The sequence below is a fragment of the Anabrus simplex genome, chromosome 9 (genome assembly GCF_040414725.1).
Source record: "Anabrus simplex isolate iqAnaSimp1 chromosome 9, ASM4041472v1, whole genome shotgun sequence".
Taxonomy (NCBI): domain Eukaryota; kingdom Metazoa; phylum Arthropoda; class Insecta; order Orthoptera; family Tettigoniidae; genus Anabrus; species Anabrus simplex.
The window spans coordinates 87615881-87641959 of NC_090273.1; the positions used below are offsets into that span (position 1 = coordinate 87615881).

Sequence of the window (26079 nt, forward strand, 5' to 3'; positions counted from 1 at the left end):
CCACGCAGCAGGATTATACCTTGTAGGTTTTCTGTACAAGAGCAAGGGAAAACTATACCAATAAATAATCATAATGGCTTATGTTATACAGTACACAGCAAAACAAAGATTAACAGACTTGTGTGGCAAAGGAACAGACCTCCTGTGACAGAAAAGTGAAAGTAGCAGTAACATACAATATTGAAAAAGACTAACTTACTGAAGCAAGGATGGGCTAGAAACTCAAGCCTAAGATAATACGTATGAAATTCTTTTTCATATCAAAAATAAACATTAGTTCAGTCTTTTATCAGGCTGATTGTGTTGTTTTACTACTACTTTAACTTTTTTCAATATTTGATAATTTTAATACAAAATAAATCACCTGACCTTCATTGAGTGAGATGATGATAAACACGATGTCTGAGAAGTCCCCGTACCCCTAGTTTCATACGTTTCATATTACAGTGGAGTACTTGGAATACATACATATAAAAACTATGAATCCAGGGAATTTGGATGTCCACCATCATGCCTTACACAGAGTTCTATCCGCCTCCAAGTCCTCATTGACATCTTGCGGAGCATCTCAGGAGTTATGGAACGAAAGGCTTCCTCCACACTTTGGCGCAATTCTTCATTAGTCGTGTACCGACGTTCAGCCACATGGGACTTGATTATTTCCCATAATGAGCTGTCTGGCGTGGTAAGGTCCGGGCTTCGCGGTGGCCATTTCAACGGGGCTGGAGATGTTGGTGAGCCACAGCCAATCCAGCGGCCTTGAAATTGTTCATCAAGGAACTCGCACACTTGAATAGCAAAATGTGCTGGAGCCCCGTCCTGCTGTAACCACACATGACCCATGATTCCCTTGTCTTGAAGCTGAGGTATTAACCAAGATTGTAACATATGCAAATAAGATTTTCCATTCACATACCAATCAAAAAAAACACGGTCCGCACAAGTGACGTGATGATATCCCGGCCCATACCATAACATAAGGGGGGTTCCTTTCCAACTCTTGCACATAATGAGGATGTTCCTTAGACCAGAAAACAACATTCCTCCTATGTGAACTGCGATATATCGCACATTCATCAGAAAATAACACTCTTGAGCGAGACACGGCAGTTGGGAATTGTTCGAGCAAAGCACGGCAGGCTGCAACTCGTTACTCCATGTCATTGTCAGATAATTCATTCACATCCATCGGCCTAAATCCTTTCATTTTCAAATCTCTTTTAATGTGGTCATGCATTGTTGAATGCATTGTTGACCGCGGTACTTGAAGTTCAGCTGCTCTTTTGCGAATGGATTTCAATGGAGACTGCTCAACTGATTGAGCGATGGTGGCACACGTTACTTCCTGCGTCTTCTTACGTCCACTACGCGGCCTGTCTTTGACACTGCCTGAAGCAAACGTACATTTCTCCCAATCAAGCAGAGTAGTTTTACGAGGTGGGGGTTTGCCAAAACGATCTCTAAATGCACTCATTATCACTGTCATTGTTTGCCCCATATGTGCTCGTTCGTGCACCCACACACACGCCACCAATCGCTCCTCAACAGTGTAGCTGTGTCCACTCACGTCCGCCATGACTTAACAACTGAAATGAGACTGACAACAACGCTAACAGCAGGGATACCAATACCAATAACACAACTATTGAATTCCCCAATTATACAAACTCAATTGTCCATGCCATAATACAACAAAATATAATATGAAACATACAAAACTAAGGGTACGGGGACTTCTTGGACACCCTGTATATCCACAAACACAAATATGCAATGTACTATATATAAGCACCAATCAATCAATCAATCAATCAATCAATCAATCAATCAATCAATCAATCAATCAATCAATTTCGCATGGTGTCAGTTGCCCATTTAAAATTGAGGTGTGAATGAATCACTTATTATGTATGGCTGCTAGTGTAAGAAGTTCTCGTTATCACTTGTTCATCGCTAAAGAAAAGCTTCGCATTATTGAAGACTCAGAGAATATTGGAAATCATGCAACGCCTTTGACAATATGTGCATCCTAGTTTTAGGAGGGAAAATTCTAACATCATAATTTAAAAAATAGCTGTAATTTGTGTTTTATTTACAAGAAATGAATTCTCAATAAAATATCAATTTGCTTGAAACAATGTGCCACTGTGGTTACAAAATCTTGTTGGCTGGTTCTGGCAAGCTCTGAAGCCAGTGATGCCTAGTTCTCTGGCTGAATCTTTTAGCTGGCACATTTTGCTTGTAACTGTGTATGTGCATTGCCTCTTTTCATTCACATAATCACACAGCTTATTTTCAGAGTCCATATGCTTCACTTTTAGGACTTGAAACACCTGATGATTAATATTTCTTTCTTGTAGTTGTGTTTTGCTTTTTACCCAGTTGCGAATATAACGTTTGCTAACGTAATACTTTCTACCTGTTGCATGATTTCCAATATTCTCCGAGTCTTCAATAATGCGAAGCTTTTCTTTAGCGGTGAACAAGTGATAACGAGAACTTCTTACACTAGCAGCCATACATAAGTGATTCATTCACATCTCAATTTTAAATGGGCAATTGACACCATGTGAAATTCTGAAGTAAAACGGGATTCAAGTATTATAAGGATGGTAACAACCTTATCATGAATAATTTGTGTAACTCTTTTCACGTATAAACTTAAAAAATAAATTTAAAAATGCATAGAGTATTCACATATATATACACAGTCTATCAAATCTCTTATAATATTACGTATTAACATTTAATTGAAACTACTAAGGCGTGATAGATAAAACAAAGTCTATGATAGGTCTTGCAAACTGTGAAAACAGCAGTCAACATTCAGAGACCAAGTGATTTTTGTATCCAAAGAGTGGTCAGCAGAGAGAAAACCAAAGATGTACTCCTAAAGTGACAAATAATCTTCATTAAAATTTACCCTTAATCAAGAAATGCACTTCAATAATTTATCTCATTATGGACTCCAGTGTCATGATGCTGGCTCAGCACAAAATTTTAAATATGTTGAAAATTTGATACTCCAACACAAAGGCAACATCATAAAAATATTTCAGGACATATATTTTTTGTGTGTGTGTGTGTGTGTGTGTGTGTGTGTGTGTGTGTGTGTGTGTGTGTGTGTGTGTGTGTGTGTGTGTGTGTGTGTGTGTGTGTGTGTGTGTGTGTGTGTGTGTGTGTGTGTGTGTGTGTGTGTGTGTGTGTGTGTGTGTGTGTGTGTGTGTGTGTGTGTGTGTGTGTGTGTGTGTGTGTGTGTGTGTGTGTGTGTGTGTGTGTGTGTGTGTGTGTGTGTGTGTGTGTGTGTGTGTGTGTGTGTGTGTGTGTGTGTGTGTGTGTGTGTGTGTGTGTGTGTGTGTGTGTGTGTGTGTGTGTGTGTGTGTGTGTGTGTGTGTGTGTGTGTGTGTGTGTGTGTGTAAAACAATAAATAAAACTGAGTCAAGCTGTAAATACTGTAATAGTACCACATTTCCACTCTGTTGGAAAGAACAGAGGATACAAAACATCTAATAATGGAAGTAATGAAACCCAAGATTTCTAGCAAAAATATGCATGCTACTGATTTACTTTCCAGTAAAAAGATTATGATTTTGTAAGACTAGATAGTTTCTTTAAGTGTATGTGTGGTGTTCTGCATCCATCAGTAGCACTAGTGTACAGTGCTTCACTGTTCTACTACTATTCCTTGGTATAAGAGATCATGAGTTTACAAGATGCAGTATTACTCTAAAGCTTGCTCAGAAAAAGCAAAACAAAAAACATAATACTTCAATGGTGATCCAAAACAAGGAACAAATGAGGGATTTAAAATTCCATCCTAGAAATGTAACAGGAAGGAACGAACAGAAAAAAACTATAGTATCTGAAATGTACAAAACAGTTTACATATGATATCAAGTGAAGGGTTTCTTTAAAAAATAATAAATAATTACTTAATAAGGCAGGTTTCCATCAAACTGAAAAATAATCTTACCAAAAAGGGTGCACAAGACCAAACGAAGGAAGTTGCTGCATTGAGGTATGCAGTTTGCTTAAGTACATTAATTTCTTTTTCCCTAATTTTAAGTATCTGCTGCTCAAATGATGGTTCCCAAGCATACAGTTTCAGAACTTTTATTCCACTCAGGACTTCATTCATCAGCTTCACACGCTCGTCTTTATTCTTCATCTGACGAATCTGGAGTGTCTTGACTCGATTAGCAACAACTGCGTTAACAGGTATCAGGATGATCATGACGGCAAGGCCAGCCATCACCGATGGTCCTACAACATAACTCAAATATTTAAAAACTTTTTCTTAACATCATTAATTATATCATTATACAGCTGCAAGGTGATTTGGTGGTGGAATGAATACTATTTTAAGGGGAAGTACAGCTATCTAACCATTTCATGCAAGATAATAGAAGGATTACAATTTCACTCATTAATGCTGATGCAAAATGAAGAGTGGACTGTGCCCCAATGTGGGAAAAACACTCTGGTAAGAAAGTTAAAAAGTTATACGAATTGCAATGGTAGTGGACACGGTTAATGTATTACTAGAAGGAATGCTCTAGGAACAGGTTAAGTCATTTCAGTATTCGGGCAGTTTGGTGACTTGGAATGGGAGCTGTACTGCAGAATTTATCTGGGAATCATCATAAGCATTTATTCGTCAACGAATATGTAGTATATAAATACAATGTCATTTGGACATATTAATTGTGTCGTCTCAGATGGCTGAACAGTCCGATTCTGGATGCACAGATTTTATTGCAGTGACAAAATACACTAGTAGTTGTAGCAGATGGTTGTGCAAGAATGCCATCCCTCGCATTCACTCATTCTTTCTTGCGGTTCCTCCTCTCAGCTTCTAATCTTCTCCTATCTTTTTCTAGATGTTCAACTCCATTGTATACAATGCTACGCCATTTGGGCCTATCCTCGGCTGTAGATTCCCAGTTGATCGTATCAATATGACATCTTTTAAGATTATACTTTAGAACATCCTTATATCGTTTAAGCTGCCCTCCATGATTATGCTGGCCATTCTTTTGTTGGGAGTACAAAATTTTCTTTGGGAAGCGTGTATCTGGCATGCGGACGATATGACCAGCCCAGCGTAGCTGATGCCTGACTATCTTTGCCTCTATGCTTGTAGTGTTGGCTTCCTCGAGGATGCTAAGGTTCGTTCGACGATCTTGCCATTTAACTTTCAGTATTCTCCGCAAGCATCGTTGATGGTATTTTTCCAGGCATTTTAGGTTTCTCCTGTAGGTTGTCCAGGTCTCGCAACCATAGATAAGAGTAGGAATTACAACAGCATTGTAAACATACAATTTGGTTCTCACACTGATATCATGATTGTCAAACACTCTTCTTAGAAGACAACCGAAAGCCGCACTAGCGCATCTTAAACGATATTGGATTTCTGCATCAATGTTTGCACATGTCGAGAGATGGCTTCCAAGGTAAGGAAAATGATTTATGTTTTGCAGAGACTGGCCAATGATTGTAATAGTCGGAGTTCTCTTATTGGAATTAGGTGCCAGCTGGTAAAGGATCTTAGTCTTATCAATATTAATTTCCAGTCCGATACTTTCATATCCTTGATTAAAAGCATTGAGTATTGATTGCAGATCTTCCTCTGTGTTCACTAAGATAACATTGTCATCTGCGTACTGAAGCTCTATAACTGACACTGAGGACACCTTGGTCTTAGCTCGCAGTCTGTTATATTAAACAGATTTCCATCAGTTCTATACAGAAGTTCTACTCCTGATGGCAGTTTATCATCCACAAGGTGCAGTATAGTTCCAACAAACAGTGAGAACAATCTTGGAGCAATTACACAACCTTGCTTGACTCCAGTAGAAATACGGAAAGGGTCTCCTGGTTTTGTATTAGAAAGAACAGCAGCAAACATGCCGTCGTGTAGCAGTCTGAGTATCTGTATGTATTTGTTTGGACATCCGATCTGAGCTAGAATTCTCCATAGAGCTTCTCGATTAACAGAATCAAACGCCTTGACAAGATCGATAAAAGCCATGTACAAGGGTTGGTTTTGCTCCCTAGACTTTTCCGGCACTTGCCTTGCACTGAAAATCATATCAATTGTACTTCTGTTTGGCCTGAAACCACACTGAGTTTCTGGTAGGCACATTTCAGTCAATGGCAGTAGACGATTGGACAATACTCTAGCAAGAATTTTTCCTGCAACAGAGAGTAATGATATTCCTCTATAATTGTTACACACAGTCTTATTCCCTTTCTTGAAGATAGTGATGATGGAAGCATCCCGAGATCAGCAGGGATTGTTCCCATGTTCCATATTTTCACAATCAACATGTGTGTATGCTGAATTAGCAAAGGACCACCTCCTTGAAGAGCTCGGCTGGAATTCCATCTTGTCCGGGTGCCTTTTTATTCTTCAGCTGATGAACGGCCTTCTCAATTTCTTGAATAGAAGGGACTTCACCTAAGTGATCTTGAATTGGCTGTTGTGGAATATCAGCAAACACATCTTCCTCGACATGCGAGTTTCTGTTCAAGAGGTCTTGAAAATGTTCTTTCCAACGGGAAGCTATCGAGTCAGGGTCTTTAAGAACTTCTGTACCGTCTTTGGATTTTAGACAATTAAGACCTTTGGTAGAGGGACCATAAATTGCTTTGGTAGCACTGAAGAAGGCACTAGTGTTGTTGGAGGCAATTAAATTCTCCATTTCCTTTGATTTACCTATCCACCATTCATTCTTGATCATCCTGCATCTCTTCTGCACTTCCGTTTTGAGTTGTTGATATCTATGTTTCTTGGGAAATGAATTTGGATAATTTTGCCATGCATTGTAGGCTTTCCGCTTTTCATCAATTAGGTCACATATTTCTTTGTCATTCTCGTCAAACCAATCCTGATGTTTCCTCTTATTAACACCAACTGCTTCCTTGCCAGCTGCTATAATAGCTGATTTTAATAACGACAAGTGCTGCTCAATATCTTCTGGGTATTCATTTGGAAGTTTATCAGCCAATAGTTCTTGATAGGCAGATTTGATACTGTTGTTCCTAAGTTGTTCAGTATTTAGTTTGTGTTTTATCGCCTTCCCCTGAATCCGCCGTTTTGGAGGAACCTGTATAGCCATCACAGATCGAACTAAGCGGTGGTCAGTCCAGCAATCATCAGCACCGGTCATAACTTTGGTTATATGAACATCGCGCTTATCTCTGGCGCGGACAATAATGTAGATTCGCAATTAAGTATTTATTTATTTTCCACCTAGTCGATACAATGATTGCTTAAGGCAAACGCTCTGTTAACGCTCTGTTAACGTTTAGTATTCCTTTATCCAAATCTGAAAGGAATAAAGAACTGTTGTTTATCCGACAACAAGCCCTCTTGAATGGTTTCAACAATAACATGACTGATAAAATAAATAAATTTTCGGAGAAGCAACAATCTAAATTAACAGTCGAACCTAGTAAAACGGAAAAATATATCAAGTTCACATATAATAATCCAAACATTCATGTAATAATAAATTTAAGAGAAAAAATTTCAAAATTGCATTTTCCACCAATAACAACATGAAACATAGTATTTTCAACCATGATACAATAAATCTCTCGGAAAAAGATAAATTTTTTGATTCCGGTATATATAAACTCACATGCTTTGAATGTAAGAATACATACATAGGACAATCTGGCCGCAATTTTAAAGTTAGATATTTGGAACATGTGAATGCTGAAAAACATAGAAGATTCTCAGCAATGGGATCACACATGACTGCCACAGGTCATAAATTTACCAACATAGAACAAGACCTGACCATCATAAAAAAGTTAAAAAAGGGCAGCTTAATGAACACATATGAAGACCTGTACATTCATCTAGACCAACTTGTAAAGAAAAATGATAACCTTAATGAGGCTGTAGAATATAAGAATCCATTATATTATCAAATTCTAGTATATTTGAAAATGCTTGAGAAGGATCAAGAAAAAAGAATTTGAATTTCTCCACCTACAGACAGCCCTACAACTTATTCCTCCTCAGTTGAAGCTATAGGTGACAGCAAAGAAGTTCTTGACACACCTATATCCCCCGCTCCTCCACCTCCTCAGGTGCAAGAGCAAGGAAGAACGCATCATCAATATTACACCCGGCGCAAAACTGTGAAAGAATGACAGGAGTTACTGTTCCAAAGGAAAGCAGGCTTAATAAGTTTTGACAACTAGGAATTAGTTATATTTTCATCTACATTAATAATAAGAGCCGCACTGTGATATCAGGATTTCTTCATTTCGATAATTACTTATAAATTGTATAATTTTTAATTTATAAATTGATCTTTTTTCATGAATTATTAAGAAAAGAATATTTATTAGGACAATTTCTCTATGGAATATTGTACAAGTGTTTCCTTGACGACTGCTTTCTATTGTAGAAATAATTTATATATTTTCTCTTGAGTTATTTGTTTGTTTTAATCTTGTCAATCTGATGTTAATTTTAAGGACACTTCCTCTAAAGCATTACTTTGTCAATTTTATATATTTTTCATCTAAACAGTGTTATGTGGCTGAAGATGTTGATAATATACGAAACATGTACCACTTTTGACCATTAAAAATTGCCTTAAGCAATCATTGTATCGACTAGGTGGAAAATAAATAAATACTTAATTGTGAATCTATTGAAGTGCGATACGGACCATGAAGCTGATTTTATAGACAATAATGTAGTCGATTAAGTGCCAGTGCTTTGATCTGGGATGTTGCCATGTTGTTTTAAATCTATCCTTCTGGAGGAAGAGTGTATTTGTAATGACAAGATCATATTCAGAACACTTCGTGAGTAGAAGGGTTCCATTGGCGTTGATTTTGCCTACACCCTTTACCAATAGTTCCAGGCCAAAGTGATGATTCTCTGCCAACCCGAGCATTGAAGTCTCCCAGCAGAATAAGCTTATCTGACTTGGGTACATTCGACAGGAGTTCATCAAGTTGGTTATAGAATGCTTCTTTTTGATCATCTTCTGACTTCAGTGTTGGGGCATATGCACTAATTATCGTAGCTCTCTGGTTGTTCTTGAGTTTCAGACGGAGTGTCATGAATCTTTCATTAATTCCAGATGGGAACTCATCAAGATTGTGAATGAGCTCATTCTTTATTGCAAAACCCACTCCATGAATTCTTAAATCGTTTTCATCTTTTCCTTTCCAGAAAAATGTATAGCCACCGCCATGTTCGTTGAGTTGTCCTTCTCCAGCGTGCCTAGTTTCACTAAGAGCAGCGATATCAATGTTGTATTTCTTCAACTCACAACTTATTATTACTGTACGTCGCTCTGGACGATTATCTACATCAGTGTCCATCAGAGTACGAATATTCCAGGTAGCTATATTCATGTTGCAAATCTTTCTTTTGTTTCTACCGCGAATTGGTGTACCCACTGAACGTGGTAATCCAGTCAGGTGAGAAGTTAGACTGCCTATGTTTAGAGCACCTTTTATAGCCCCCTCCCCATTCAGGGTGAGCAGAGGGGATCCTAAATAGGACTGCTCAGACACGGGTGTAGCACACGAGTTGCTCTACAGTCTGTCCTTGAGCAAAACGGCGATCACACACTCGCCACCTACGAGCCGACTCATCACTAGGAGCTCCCAGATTACACTATCCTGCCCCCGTCGCAACTTGCCGATCACCGCAGGACTTTAATATTGCACAGATGATGATGTTTTCCAAATGACGCCTGTGCGTGAAATCTTTTTACGTGGGAATGCTGGTGCACATCAACAGTCACACGGCCCTTAACAGTTTCGGGACGATGGCCCAGTGGCATAGAGTCTACGACGACTGGAGGTCCAAAAACTGCTGAGGTTGTTAGACCTCATGGACATAATCAGGTGTAGTTGGAGTTGTACCTTATTCGACAATTGGAGATTAAGATGGTATCCTCCAGGAGAGTCTTTCTAGTTGCCGACTATCTCTGATTGTGCTCCTACGGCTACAAGCAATACAGCATGCCATATATGCCATAGTAATCACCACACTTTAGTGGATGATAGAGTGGTGATCCTCCCGCACTGATCTGCTCACTGACCCAGTTTCCCGCTGGGGTTGGATACCCAACCTTCCACTGGGTTGTTCAGTTTAACAAGGGCTCCTCTTGTAGGTTACGTGCATGGAGTTGGAGTAAGAGAAGCTAGAGAACTCAAACTTGCCGAGTTCTTATATTATTGTTGCTAGATGGACTGCAACGACGCATCTTACTCCCATTATTGTATTATCGCAGACCACCAAAATGGCTCCCAGCAGTAGGCAAAGATCTGTTGCCTTACAAACGCCTCAATGGAAGAGTGGAGTTATATATCTAGTTGGTAGTATCTATGGAGACCAAGAAAATTTAGCGAGTGGGTGGTTGTTAGGGCAAGGTTAGCAAAGACAGCTCTTAAAAGGATAAAAGGTTTGCTGATGGCTAGGAACAGCCCAGGAAGAGGTTTGTTAAGTGTTGTGTGTGGATTGTGGTCTATGACTGTGACATGGGGGCAATCAAAAAGAAAGAAGTACCTGGAAAGCTTTGAAATGTAATTGTCAAAAGGAGTGGAAAATTTAAATGGACAGACAATGAGGATGTACTGAGGACAATAGGACAGGCAAGGACCCTGATGAGGATGATAAACATGCTGCATGGGTCACATGCTATGAAAGATTTGTTCACCAGAGGATCATGGTGGGGAAAATAGCAAGAAAGAGAAGAAGGAAGGAAGGAAGGAACGAAGAAAGGAAGGAAGGAAGGAAGGAAGGAAGGAAAAGGTTCTGAATGCTAAGAGATATGAAGAAAAGAAGTTACCAACGAATGAAGGCATGTGTTCAGAACCGAGGAAAATGGAGGACATCCCAAAGATAACTGTTTGAAGACAGATTTTATAGAAGAAGGAAGTTGAAAAGAATAGAACGTACTGTACATATTTAAGAAACAGACATTACCAGATATGATCAGGTTAAGTAAAATACACATAAAGGGAAGAAAACAGCACACAAATACAAAACATTTGGTTACAGCAAGCATTCTCAACCTGATGCCCTTTATATGACATTTGTTCTTATCATGCAAGTAAAAAAGCGTACGTGAACATAAACATGAACCCTTTATGTATTTTGGAAGAAAATTAACAGCTCTTTAAAATGGTATACAATCACTTACTGTGGATTTCATCAGAAAAATCAAGAGAATAATATTGGTGCTCATGCAGGATGAACTAATAAATCAGTCCTCTTTAGAGCTGCTCAAAAAGGAGAAATTCAAAGCCTTTTGGTGAAGAGAAGATACCAAAAGTTCCCAAACTCTGCAGTGCGTTTCTCTCAAATGATTGGCTAATTCGAGACAACCTGCCCTTGGGAGAAAGCTATCTTCTTGCAAAGTACCTCAAGAACAATATACGATCTCTCTAAATTGATTCACATCTGCAGGACTCTTTACATGTAGCTACAAGCAACTTCTCCCTGGACATCACTGAAGTAACGCTCAAGTTTAAGTTTCTCATTAAACTGGTAAGAGGGTTTTTTTTTTTTTGGTAGAGTTGAGACTGATTTATACCTAACTGAGTTCTGTGCAATTCCACTTTATATGTAAATTAATGCAGGTTCCAGCAAAATATAGAAGCATTTTAGTTAAACCTCATTTGCAGATAATCCATTTGTATGTAATTCAGTGTTATACGTATTCATTTAGTTAAATGCGGTTTATTTGCATGTAGCAAAATTAAAATAATTCCTTCATCGTTGCCATAAGACCTATCTGTGTCTGTGCGACGTAAAGCCCCTAGCAAAAAAAAGAAAAAATAATTCCACTGATGTATGCATTTCTTCTTATCAAAACACAGGTGAGTTAGAAGTGTGATACATTAGAGTCGGTTTCACTGGCAGCAGGACATAAGCTGAAGATTCGAAGGGATGAGGGGGTCTAGCAAAGGTCATGGGAAGTCACCACGCTGCATTTAACTAACAGAAAGATTACGAGACAGTTGATTTGCAGGTGAGGGAGACTGTAGACATAGGAACTTCCTGTTGTTAATGAAATACAGGTGAATAAGAAATGAGATACATTACTGTTGGCATTGATGGCGGCAGGACTTCAGTTCCAGATATCAGAGGGATACGGTGGTCTAGTGAATTTCATGGGAAGTCGCCGTGCAGCACAAAGTTAAAGTAGCAAGATTATAAGACACTTGTTCAGGACAGAGGACACACTTCCGTTTTAACTGTAAGCAGGTTACAAAAATGAGACACATTAAAATAATGCCAAGAACTGACATTTGCCGTATTCAGTACTGAAAACTGTGGGTCTATCAGTAGGAATTGTATATTGCCGTCAGTCAGCCATGGAGAATGGAAACAGAAAAGTTTCACAATGGACGAGAAAGTAACACATAAGAGAAGTGAACATGAATCCACAAAAAATTAAAACTGAAACAGCTGGAGATTTAGGATCACTTTGCACAGTTATTAGTAGATGAAATGCTATTTTATAAGAATTTTTAAAAATTGGGTGCAAAATCAACAATGTTAATGATAATCCAAAAATGATATATTAAATGAATCATAAGTATAAATTATGTTGTTAACTCTGAAATAACCTGTATCTTATTCCTGAAAACAGAGAAAATTATTTTAATAATTTTACTAGAGGACCCGTGCTGCTCCACAGCAACTAGTTACAAATAGTCAAAGAACTCATCTTGATATGCCTGTCGTAGTCTGTTTTGCCTCCTCTTTTCAATGGTTTTATGAACATTTAATAAGAAGCGTGTTATGGTATGCCGCAGCTTGCAGTCAGAATTCATCCATTCTGACATTATCATGCCGTCTGTTTGATAAAAATCCATCCATACGTTCGCTTTTTATCCTGCAGTTCTTGATGTAAAACTTGTTATTGTGTCGTAGAAGGCAATGGTATTTTTAATCGCAGTTCTTCTATATAGAAGAGTTACCTTGTGTGCTCTAAGGTTAGTATCAAAAGAGCATTATTTCCAAGGCAGAGAACTATTTTAAGATGCATGGCCTTCACTCTTTCTAGTGTAGCTAGGTTATCCTTCGATAGGTGTTCCCAGATAATGTCTAAGGCGTATGTCATGATGGGGTCTGTTGGTACGGAAACACTTTTCTTTTAGCAGCATGTAAGTTATTAGGAACATTTTGCCATCTGTTGAGTATATTCAGAAGCTGGGGAAAGTCAGAGAATCAAAGAGTATCTAGCACAGAATAGTATTCTTCCATCATCAGAAGAAGTGTATACTCTGGCTTGACAGATAGTAATCAAACATGGCTGCATGCAATGACATTACTAAGGATGAAAATCAAATATAACTCAATATTAACCCATTTATGCCCAGGTGGGTCGTTTTCAACCCATCAAATTATGCTATCTTTCTTTAAGCTATCACATTCTTGACACTTGTAAGATCAATTAAGCTAACCATTATATATTTTGACATGTGTTTATGCGGGAATTTGATTCATTGTTGACGTTATTCTTGATCTGGAATCAAAAGAAGATTGTTTGTTAGCGCTCTGCACGCGGATGAAGAATGTACGTAGAATTGACAACTATTCTCATTGGCAGGTTATACACTGCAGTATTTACTATTTAAAACTTCAATAATAAACATACATAATTTGATATCCACGTAACTTGCTTAGAATTTCCGGTATTTTCAATAGAACCTAGTGTGGGTTGCTAACGACCCGCTGGGCAGTTACCCAAGAACTATCACTGACCCTCACATTCGCTCAATAATGGCTATATATTTAGCTTAAACCTTACGTAATTAGTCTTGGTATCCCTAATTGCTCTGTAATATATTGCAGAGTACAGCAACTAACAGTTGCAGAAATTCTGGATGAGCTCGAAGCGGCCGACCCTTCAGAAAGCCCCGACTCAGGTGTTGATATTTTTATTGGGCTGCTTGAAGATGGAGGATAAGAAACAGATGCTGACTCTAGTGATAAAGATTGTTCAGATCCTGACAGACTAAATCGTGCTCAGCTTCAAGCACCAGCAGAATTAGTGATGCCGGTACCAATAAACAGTAACTTCAATTCATTACTTCCTCCCGAATTCAGTGATGAACCTGAACCACTTCCGGAAAATGACAAGTTGACGGTAGTGACTTGGACACAAACTGTACTAATGGGACAGCTAAATCTTACTTTTTCAATTGGGAAATAGGTGATATGATATTCCCACCCTCTTCTTCGTCCAATGCTAGTCATCCAGGTAAAAGAAATTTTACAATCCGATCACAACCTATAGATTTTTTGTATGTATTTCTTGAAGCAGATACAGTTTTTCAAATATTGAAATATAGCGTTGGTTATGCCTCTTTCCTTGGCATAGTTTTTCTGAGTGGATATGTACCCCTACCACGAAGAAGGATGTTTTGGGAGAACTCAGATGATGTGAGAAACGAACTTGTTCAGAACAACATGCCTAGGAATAGGTTTGAGGAAATATTCAGATTTCTTCATGTTTGTGACAATTTTCATCTCCCGGCAGGTGAGAAAATTGGTAAATTGAGAAACAAGTAATTTCTTATAAATACTCCCAATGAAGACAAAGTATCTATTGATGAGTCTATGATCCCGTATTTCGGGCACCACGGGTGTAAGCAATTCATCTGCGGCAAACCAATTTGTTTCGGCTTCAAAGGCTGGGTAGCCGCTCATCGGACAGGTTACTGTCTCCAGGATGACATTTAGAGGAGAAAGGAGTGGGATTAGGTGAAGCAGTAGTGGTGACGTTTATGGATATTCTTTCTGAAGTATTTCCTGGGACTGCTTTTCTTTCTATTTCGACAAATTTTTCATGTCAGCTAAGCTTCTTTGTAGGATCACTGAAAAAGGCCATCATGCTACAGGAATTCTCAGAAGCCTGTCATTGAAAAGAAAGAGTGTGGTTACTTGTATTGATAAAAAGCATGCTGTGATAGTTGTGTCTTGGAAAGACGGTGGTGTAGTGAACATTATGTCAAATCAGTTTGGTGTAGTTCCCCTTCAGGAAGTCACAAGATACTCAGTCAGCCAACAGGGGAAAATAAAAGTCAAACAGCCAAATGTTTCCCGTAAGTAACAACCAAAGCATGGGTGAAGATCTCATGAACCATAACGTGTCATATTTACGAATTTCAATTCGTCACCAAAAAAAAAAAAATTGTACATTCCTATTTTGTTTTGGTTGCTCAATTTATGCATGAACAATGCCTGGATTCTTAGCAGAAGCTATGGTATGTCCCTTGATGCCCTAACTCCCGTCAGGAAGCAACCAAGGCAATTCTCTATAAATATGGGACAGCTCCTAAAGGAAGAAGTCGACTTACATCGCCTGACATTATAAAGGAATAACACAGGAAGGACCATTGAGGGCACCTGCTGATAAGTCAACAACCTAGGCGCCGATGCAAAATTTATTACAAGTTGTCCATTTCATGACCGTATCGATGAATATAATCAAGAAGTTAGTAAAATAACCACCTAATCGATACTTTATTATTGCCTCAGGCAAAACTGAATATAAATTAGCACTTACAGGACATGTTTCGACCACTTAGTGGTCCTCTTCAGCTGTATAAAGAAAGAATTGAGAAGAAAAAACATCAGGACAATAAGCACAAGTAATAAAAGTTCTTTTATTTTATTATGTTCCCCTTCATGACAGATGTTTTGTAAATTACCATGAATGAGTCTCAGTTCCACTGTCAGTTTTGGAATCTGAAGTTACACGCTTTGGGTACTGAATATTATTATAATTAAACAGAACAATGAAAATTGTTTTTTGTGTAATTATAATACTTATTTCTAAAGGTACATGAACTGTAAGTCTGTAGAAATAAATTGTTGCTAAGGTTGATGTTGCGAATATCGTCTCTCCCTGTTTCCTGCGCAAGTGCTTAGCGGGTCGTTAACGACCCATGTGTTCACATGGGTTGTGAACAAGTAAATATGGTTTTGTTTATTTCTACATGAATAATGGCTCATACTAAGTGTTTATATACTGTATACAAGTTATCAATATCGCAAGAAAAAAATAATTTGGGCATAAATGGGTTAATAACAGCTCTTAACTAATAAATCCTTAGATACTGAACAAAAGAAATTGTTTATCGAAATGTTCATTTGGAGTGTGCTGCTATATGGCTGTGAAGGATGGACTCTCTTGAAGGGAGACGTGAAACGACTAGAGGCAGTGGAAATGTGGCTATGGAGGAAGATGACAAGAACTAGCTGGATTGAGAAGAAAACTAATGAAGCAGTGCTTAGAGAAATAAACACCCAAAGACATTTAATAACAACGATAAAAAGGAGAAAAGCATCAGTTTTTGGTCACATTCTCCGGCATGATGACTTCATAAAGAACTTGTTCAAAGGCAAGGTGATGGGAAAGAAAGACAGAGGAAAACCACAAAAGATCATTGAAGAGGTAGTTGAGATGATGGGATGCCAAGGTTATGGAGATATGAAAAGGATTGCAGAGAGAAGAGATCAATGGTTGCAGCGACAAGGCAAAGCCTTTAGATGATGATGATGATGATGATGAATTAACAGTGTTAGTCGCTTAGCAACCTGCTAAGTACAAAATGTATTGTGGGTTAGAGTAAGCCTTTGCCTGCAATTACTAGAGTGATCATTTAATGATTTCATTTTATGATCACTCAAAGTTGACTGAACTTAGAGACATGTCTCATGTTTCACCAGCAGGTAATTTCAGAGAGAATAAAACGCAGAAATGAAGCAAATTGGTCCAGTAGAACAGACGGACGGATTTGGCAAAGCTGTTTTTAGTAAACATTTTTAATATCTAGATGACATATTATCTAAACCTGACTTGCAAGTAATTCTTAGTTATATATACATATACATAAAGTCTGCTCTCAACTTTGATATACATACAGTATAAGTCAGGGTCAACTGTATTTGACTTCACGGTACTTGCATTCTAGTATTTCATGATGGTGGTGCTCCCAATCTTAATAAAAGTTGGGAACTGCATGGTTAAAGCTTTATGAGTGGAGAATAGAAAAAGAAAGATTATGTCTATTATTCCATCGTGGAGGTTACCGAGTAGAGAGGTAGGAGAAAGAGGAGGAGGAAGATGTAGGGATGAGAAAGATAAGAGAATTGAAAATAAGAATACCAGCTGTCGAGTTAGGACGTTCCCCATGACCTGAGTACTGGCTGGCATGCAACTTCAGAATCCCTCAGGGAATGAAGTTAGAACTATGAAGTTGAAGAACATGGAAATGATAAACAAACATGGTTTGGCAAATCAGGGTGTGAATGGGGATTAGAAAGAAGACTTGTGGCAATAGCCCCAATTTATTGAGAATGATAAAATATATTTCTGTGCAGCTTTATGGTGACAAAGGATGGATAGTAAAGGCTTCATCAATGAACCGACTGCAGGCCTTTCAAATATGCATATATTGCAGAATTTTCAAGATCCTGTGGGTAGATCACATCACTAACGAGAAGGTACTCTGCTGAACCGGGAAATCAAAAGAAGTCTTAAACCTCGCAAAATGTACAAAATTAGCCTATTTTGATCAGATCTTCCAGCATGACAAGTACAGCCTGTACAGGAAAGAAGGGAAATAAGGATGTAGGCAGAGAAGATTATTCTGGATGCAGAATCTCTGACAGTGGTTCAACATCCACGATACAACTACTCTGATAGAGGAACACAACAATAGGCTATCTTACTCCATGATGGACAACAATCTGCTGTCAAGAAGATTATTATTATTATTATTATTATTATTATTATTATTATTATTATTATTATTATTATTATTATTATTAAGTGAGGTACTTGTTCTTCAATAAAATTAGCAAAGCAGCATAGGTAGTTATGTTGTTCTGCAACAGTATTTCTGCGTATATGATGTTCTTTGTGTACACCGTTATCAACGTCATGGCCTTGGTCACTCGTTCATACAGACGGATCATTTCATCGGACCAGAAGCCCCACTCATTCAAGTTGTGAATGTCCCCTTCAGCCCCACAATAATTTATAAATGTATATTTTATTCACTAAGGTACAACTTATTGATACAAAAGGGATCCTTACATATTATAAGTTGATCATCCGACAAAGATAAATCAAGACTCAAGAATATATTAAAAGGACAATTGCCATAATCTTTAACATCATAGGTAATCGTATTTATGAGAATAATCCCCGCACCCTAATTTTAGGAAGGACCCTTTTGAAAAAAAAAATGAAATGGAATAAAATTCCTACCATCGAAAGAGTAACATAGGCATAAACAAACATTTCATATAACTCCTTGAGTTCCAAGTCGTATTTATGCAAATATGAACATGATGGATTTAGCTACTTTGCTTGAACATATTTGAGATGATAAAAATGCATTATCACTGCTATAAAATATATTTACCATGAAAATTAGCAAGTAGGCCTTCTTACGTGACAGATATTTAATTAATCTGAACTTGTAATAGGCTCGATTAGCCGTAGATCGGAAGATTCCTTGTCTCTTGCATCACTAGAATCCTCTCCTAAATTACTTACAAATTCGTCACACTCCACGTCTAAGACACTTCTCACATGTGGCCTCTTTTTACTTGGATAGTAAAATGACCAGTGGTGGATGATTCTTTTTGTGCAATGTAAGCACTTGAAACAGATACACCTGCAAATTCGTTTGTTAGTTTTGGGATACAGTAAAACATTGTTAATTCAAAGTCGGAGGGATGCAAAAATATGACTTTGAATTACAAGATTTTGAATTAACCGCCAACTTGTCATTCAGAAATGCTACCTTTGCCACGTCACAAAATATTCTAAGAAACGTTACTGCAAGCAATTAACATTGATTCACAGTTTAAACCTTTCAAATGCCATGGAAAAAGCTATTTCCGAAATGTATCCAACAAGGTGCATTTACAGTATTCAAATAATGCAATTGGATAACTCGCTACCAAACGTAACATCGCGCAACGAAACAAAAAAAAGAATTCAAAGACAAGGAGAAAACTATGTTGGCTCCACTGTGCAAGTGCTTTATTCATTGGATTATACGATTTATACAATAGACAGTTTCATTGGGGAGGATTCTCCAGACTCCTTCAACCTGGTAATTTTTATTTATAAAAGTTCTGATAATTCTTATTTCAGTTTCATTTTTAATTTGGAACAAGGTTTTGCAAGCGTAAGTGGCTTCGGGCAAAGTTCTAGTTTTGTAGTGTTGGATCTTTGTATCTATTGACGAGCATTTTTAGACTGATTGTAGTACCAAATAAAAGTTCCATTTATTTTTGAGATTATGATCAGAGTACAGGAATGAGGTTTAATTTCAACTGCAGATCACCAAATTTTGATAAAGGTTACTAGGAAAAGGCACCAATGAGTATAAGGTGATGTGGATAGCAAACGATTTGTATAAAATTACTTTGATAAGGCATGCAGGGTAAAGCCGGACCAGTGAATCTTATATCAGATCACAGAGTATGGTGGATCAAGAAGCACAGAGATACCGGCTGGGAAGCTGCCGCACTAGGCAAGTAATGGCAGTCGGCAGGCCACTCTGCAAGACTCTGGCTGACACCCAAGTCTGAAGAGAACAATCCAGTCCACTTATAAAATAGACAGTATTTCAACCGAATACAGTCATGCTCGCTTACACTCTTTTACATGATCGCACTGGCTATTAGCATATTGTTGTTGTTGTTGTTGTTGTTGTTAGTCGTTTAGTCGCTTTCGACTCTCCGTGACCCCATAGACCAAAGTGCGCCACTTCTTCCTGGCATGAACTATTTTCCGAAGTCTTTCAAAATTGAGAGCCGTGGCTTCCTTGACGCCATCAATCCACCTCATCCGTTGTCGCCCTCTTCTCCTGTTACCATCAGTCTTCCCCAGCATTAAGGTCTTTTCCAGTGAATCATGTTTTCTCATAATATGACTGAAGTACTTTAATTTTTGTCTGAGTATTTGACCTTGTACCCTTTCAACTTTGCATTTGCTTGCATTCTCAGCATGTTGTTAATGGGGCACATACACCTTCCTCTATTGAAAATTATACACTTTTTTAAATTTACTTGCTCTAATATTATGATATTCAATGTGTGCATGTGAGTGTTCTCGTCCATTTGCATGAGCTGTAAGTCTGATATGTCTTCGGATGATGATGATGATGATGATGCTTATGATTATTACAGTATTATGTCCAAAACATAACTTCAATTGCTTTTGATTTTAAGAGACACTAGAATATCACAATTCTGTTTAAAGAGTTGCTAGAGAGTGTATTGCAGGGTAGTTGCAGACCACAGGACTTAAGAGGCGACCGGAGCTGGAACGGCCGGCCACCAGCTCAGTAGTTGTTGTAACATGGGTCCAAAGTTTGTAAGAGTTTTTATAAGGAAACTGAGCAAGGTAAAATTATTTTGTTTTTATAGCGCATGGTAGTCTGTGATACACATTTCATTAGTGCAAAAGCATTTCAAAAAGAAATGCAAATATAGTTATAAAATGGTAGTTAAAATAACGAATCTCCACAGAAAATTGAGCTCTGAACTGCGGTTTTCCTAAACTTGTTTTAAGTCAAGATGGTGTTCAAATTAGAAGCAAACTATACTGTAAGGAAGTTTATATTTTTCTCTAATGGGCTACTTTAACATACTTTAAAATTACGGATTCTTCATATATTTAATCGTGATTTTAATAAAGCTCTGCTTATTGACTTACGAGTGTCGGCCGAATTCTAGTGCTGGTAGTTCAGCCAGTTTCCGTCAGATACCGCAGCGTTACAAAAGTGTTGTCCTTGAAGAGGGATGATGACAGATTAGCTCTTACCCATGCAGGGATGTGGTGAGAGATCTTCAGCTGCTATCAGTCGCTTCCTCACCCTTGCTTCATAACAAGCAGCAGTGGAAACGCAGACAATACTTTGTTACTCGCTAGTTGTGGTATGACCTTTCAATAGCACGTTATATTTTGTCATGTTTTATTATACCGTGGTAAAATCCACTGTCGCCGCGCTGAGAGGCTCAGACGGTTACGGCGCTGGCCTTCTAACCCCAACTTCGCAGGTTTGATCCTGGCTCAGTCCGGTGGTATTTGAAGGTGCTCAAATACAACAGCCTCGTGTCGGTAGATTTACTGGCACGTAAAAGAACACCTGAGTGGGACTAAATTCCGGCACCTCAGCGTCTCGGAAGACCGTGAAAATAGTTAGTGGATACATAAAACAAATAACATTATTCTTATTATTATTATTATTATTATTATTATTATTATTATTATTATTATTAAATCCACTGTCAGCAGCCCTGAATATGGTTTTCCGTGGTTTCCCATTTTCACACAAGGCAAATGCTGGGACTGTACCTTAATTAAGGCCGCAACCGCTTCCTTCCAACTCCTAGGCCTTTCCTATCCTATCGTCACCGTAACACCAATCTGTGTCTGTGCGACGTAAAACCACTAGCAAGAAAAAATTAACATTCATTAACATTATGCTTTAAAACACGCCGAAGAATATAACAAATATGTTGGTGAAGAACACCAATAATTCCGAATGAACTTAAAACAGGTGCCTTATCTGAGGTAGGTGTTATCCGACTTTATTGAATTTTCTTTATTATATTAGTGATGCAATGATGCTTACTATTCAAACTAAGACAATTAACTTATTTTTATTGGTAATTGTAGCTCGGAGGTGAATCGTCAGTTCGAATAAGCTACAACATATCTCACTAAAAGAATGGCTAAATGGCGTAACGTTACAGAAAGAGATGCATTAATGGTTGAGAATCTGCTTACTGAATAGTAGTTGCTACTAATGTTTCTGTATTCTCTCTGTGTGTATATGTTTATAAAACTATTTTAACGTTTAGTAGAATAAGAATAAAAATGGAATTTATTGCTATAAATATATGTTGCTCCTCTTTCAGTTGTAGCCTATTACAATATGGACAGTGGCGTCTAGATACTTAAAACTTGGAGGCGGGGCTGTATGGAATTGAAAGTCTTGGTAACAGTATTCAAAAGAAAAGTAACCATGATTATGAAAATACAATGGGCAACATTAGCAGAACCATTAACACGTTTATTTCAAATACATTATATCTGTATATTATCAATTTCTTTATTAATCAAGGAATTTAAAAATAATTACTTCACTAAAACTGAGGCCCCCCCACTCTGCCAGGGCTAGAATTGCCTCTGGATATGGGTTTAAATCCACGTTTGTTACTTGTGTGCACAGTAACGCACCGCTTCCCTTGCTCTCCATACGAGGCATGCAGGCGGACCTTCCCTGTTTCTGCATTACAACCCTCCTTGAGCTTCTGTGCTTGTGTCACTGTTTGTAATACCCATTACATATGGGGCAGATGGAACGCAACTGTTTCAGGAACACAACCGTTGTTGAATGAAACAGTTACAAGAATATAACCGTTTTTTAGTTTGCAGTGCGGTGGTGGTGGTGGTGATTATTGTTTTAAGAGAGAGTACAACTAGGCAACCATCCTCCATATAACTCTAATCAGAGAGAAAAAATGGAAGGGATCCGACACTTCGAAAAATGAAGGTATCGGTCAAGGAAAGACAAGGGCCACGAAGGACGTGAAAATGAAAGACTTCTTAGGCCTCCTTACGTAATACCGTCGAGGTCAGAAAAGAAAGAACAAGAGTTGACCAAATATGGTCGGATAGGATAGATGAGAGAAGAGAATATCGTCTACAGGTTATTCAAGACATGATACAAGGCAAAAGAAGACCAGGAAGAAGGTGCATTCCTAGGTTGATAATTTGAAAACTTGGTTCAACTGTTCCACTACTGAGCAACATCCAAAGCAAGAATCTCCATGATGGTAGCCGATCTTCTGAAAGGAGATGAACCGAGCTCGATAGCTGCAGTCGCTTAAGTGCGGCCAGTATCCAGTATTCGGGAGATAGTAGAGTCGAACCCCACAATCGGCAGCCCTGAAAATGGTTTTCCGTGGTTTCCCATTTTCACACCAGGCAAACGCTGAGGCTGTACTGTAATTAAGGTCATGGCTGCTTGCTTCCCAGTCCTAGTCCTTTCCTGTCCCATCGTCGTCATAAGACCTATCTGTGTAGGTGCGACGTAAAGCAACTAGCAAAAGTGTTGACACTTGAAGGATAGATGAAAGTGAGGAGCCCGGCACAAGTAAGTGGAAATAAAGCTAGGACTCAGCTAAGGGCTCCGTGGTCGCCACCCCAGACGCCGAAGTTCAGAGCCCATGAAGCCCCCTTTAGTCGCTCTTACGACAGGCAGGGGATACCGTGGGTGTTATTCTACTACCCCCACCTACAGAGGAAAGTTGCAGTGGTCCTCAGCTGTTGCGTTCACCATCACCTTTTCAGAGTTTCATAATGGGTAGGTATACAAAACCGTCATTTACAATCCTTGTATTTCTTGGAAATGGGGTTTTCCAACGTAACTAGAATAACTCACAGTTCAGATAGGTCATTCCGGAGAGCAACGCCGCTATTGGCTAAAGTGCCTGACGTCACCGACAGCGAGAATGAAATGGTACTTTTTTTAGCTTAGTAGTTACTCTAATTACACTCCACTCAAGTCATGATATACAGAACTAATGGATCTTTAGATGCTGTAACATTTACTATTTAAAACTTATACGAAAACATACGACTTCAAATCCGTCTTTGTAAAGACAAAGAGACTCTCACAACGGCTCAAATGATGGAACGCAGGCCTTCTGCCCCTTGGCAGATTCGATCCTGGCTCAGTGCGGTGGTATTGGAAGGTGCTCAAATATGTCAGCCTCGTGTCGACACGTTAAAGAACTCTTGTGGGACAACATTCCGGCACCCCTGCATCTCCAAAAACATGTTATTTGATCGAGTCCAAATTTTAACACAATATACAATGGGGTGTTTTACACATTGTTTATATATTTCAGAACTGTTTGTTTCCGATGAAAAAAAACTATTATAAATTTGTAAGGCTTTTTTTTACTCAGGGTTGTTGGAAAATTCCGTTCTTGGTCGCGTTACAATCTTTATCGCATGTCCAAAGTATCACTGTGTGACTAAAAAATGCGTAAATGAATTCACTTCTTTTATATCAGTTTGTATTTCCCTTGGATAGAATTATATTATGGAAAACAATCAATCAATACTGATCTGCATTTAGGGCAGTCGCCCACATGGCAGATTCCCTATCTGTTGTTTTCCTAGCCTCTTCTTAAATGATTGCAAAGAAATTGGAAATTTATTGGTAAGTTATTCCAATCCCTAACTCCCCTTCCTATAAACGAATATTTGCCTCAATTTGTCCTCTTCAATTCCAACTTTATCTTCATATTGTGATCTTTCCTACTTTTAAAGACACCACTTAAACTTATTTGTCTACTGATGTCCTCCCACGCCATCTCTCCACTGACAGCTCGGAACATACCACTTATTACATGTAGTAAATAACTTACTGTTATTATTCTAAACATACCACTTAGTCGAGCAGCTCGTCTCCTTTCTCCCAAGTCTTCCCAGCCCAAACTCTGCAACATTTTTGAACTGCTACTCTTTTGTCAGAAATCACCCAGAACAAATCGAGCTGCTTTTCTTTGGATTTTTTCCAGTTCCTGAATCAAGTAATCCTGGTGAGGGTCCCATACACTGGAACCATACTCCAGTTGGGGTCCCACCAGAGACAAATATGCCCTCTCATTTACATCCTTACTACAACCACTAAATACCCTCAGAAGCATGTGCAGAGATCTGTACCCTTTGTTTATACTATATGTATCACTGACTGGACGGTGCAGGGAAAGACATGAGGCGGGGACGGGGTTGATGCACTACTTCATTTCAACATCGAAAACAGCGTCCGGCGTGCTGGCCTTTGGTCACATAGGTCCCGGGTTCGATTCCCGGCAGGGTCGGGAATTTTAACCATAATTGGTTAATTTCTCTGTCATGGGGGCTGGGTGTATATGTCATCTCCATCATCATTTCATCCTCATCACGACACGCAGGTCGCCTACAGGTGTCAAATCAAAAGACCTGCATCTGGCGAGCCAAACTTGTCTTCGGACACTCCCGGCACTAAAAGCCATACGCCACTTCATTTATTTTTGTCAGAAAAAATACGTTATTTTGACTGTTTTGCTCAGCACTAACCCATGCTCAATTTCCTGGAATGTTTCGCATTCCGTAGAAATGTCAACACCATCAGCTCCCTGCAAGTACTGTATCACAACTTCCTGGTGACGTGACATGACTATGTGATGCTGGAGGATGAGAGGGGTATCGCTCGCTCGGCCTTCGCCTTTTTCACTGACATCTATGCACCCGCTAGGTAACTATCAGTGGAGTTAGCTGTCGACAGCAACGAGAATAGTGGCGATATTTTGAAATAAAATGTGGATCCAGACCTGACTCCGGCCGCCTCTTAACAGCAGGTACAGTAAAACCTCGTTAATTCGAAGTCGTTGGGACTCAAAAATCGGACTTCGAATTACGTGATTTCGAATTAACCGCCAATTCGCAATTCAGAACCCTTGCCGCGTTACAAGATATTCTAAGGCCCGTTACTGCATGCAGTTAACCTTGCTTCACAGTTTATATCTTTCAAATGCCACGAAAAAAAAGAACTATTTCCAAAATGTATCCAAGAAGGTGCATTTACAGTATTCAAATAATGCACTCGGATATCTCACCGGTAAACATAACCTCACGCAACGAAAGAAGGAAAAAAAAAGCACGATTCAAAGACGAGGAGAAATCTATGCTGGTTCCCATGTGCAAGTGCTTTATTAATTGGATTACTATACTGTGTGCGTTTTAGATGCCTTGTATTTACACAGAAAGTACCCGATGCCTTTAAAATCGAACTTTCCTATGACTCTATGCTTGTACGGTTTCCCGCCATGGCACTTCTCTCGTACTTCAAAAATGTAAACACTTGCCGCGTCACAAAGTATTCTAAGACCCATTAATACATGCAATCACCTCGATTCACAGTTTAAACCTTTCAAATGCCATGGAAAAAAACTATTTCCAAAATGTATCCAACAAGGTGCATTTA

General features: G+C 38.7%; 1 protein-coding gene across 10 annotated transcripts in view; it reads right to left on the reverse strand.

Moving 5' to 3' along the window:
- Positions 1-26079, reverse strand: part of MRP (Multidrug-Resistance like Protein 1) — a 482909-nt gene that overhangs the window by 309789 nt on the left and 147041 nt on the right. For all 10 annotated transcript variants that reach the window (XM_067153606.2, XM_067153603.2, XM_067153605.2 and 7 more), the window contains one exon: positions 3974-4263. In XM_067153606.2, coding sequence (XP_067009707.2) covers positions 3974-4263 — 290 coding nt within the window. The remainder of the gene's footprint in view (positions 1-3973; positions 4264-26079) is intronic.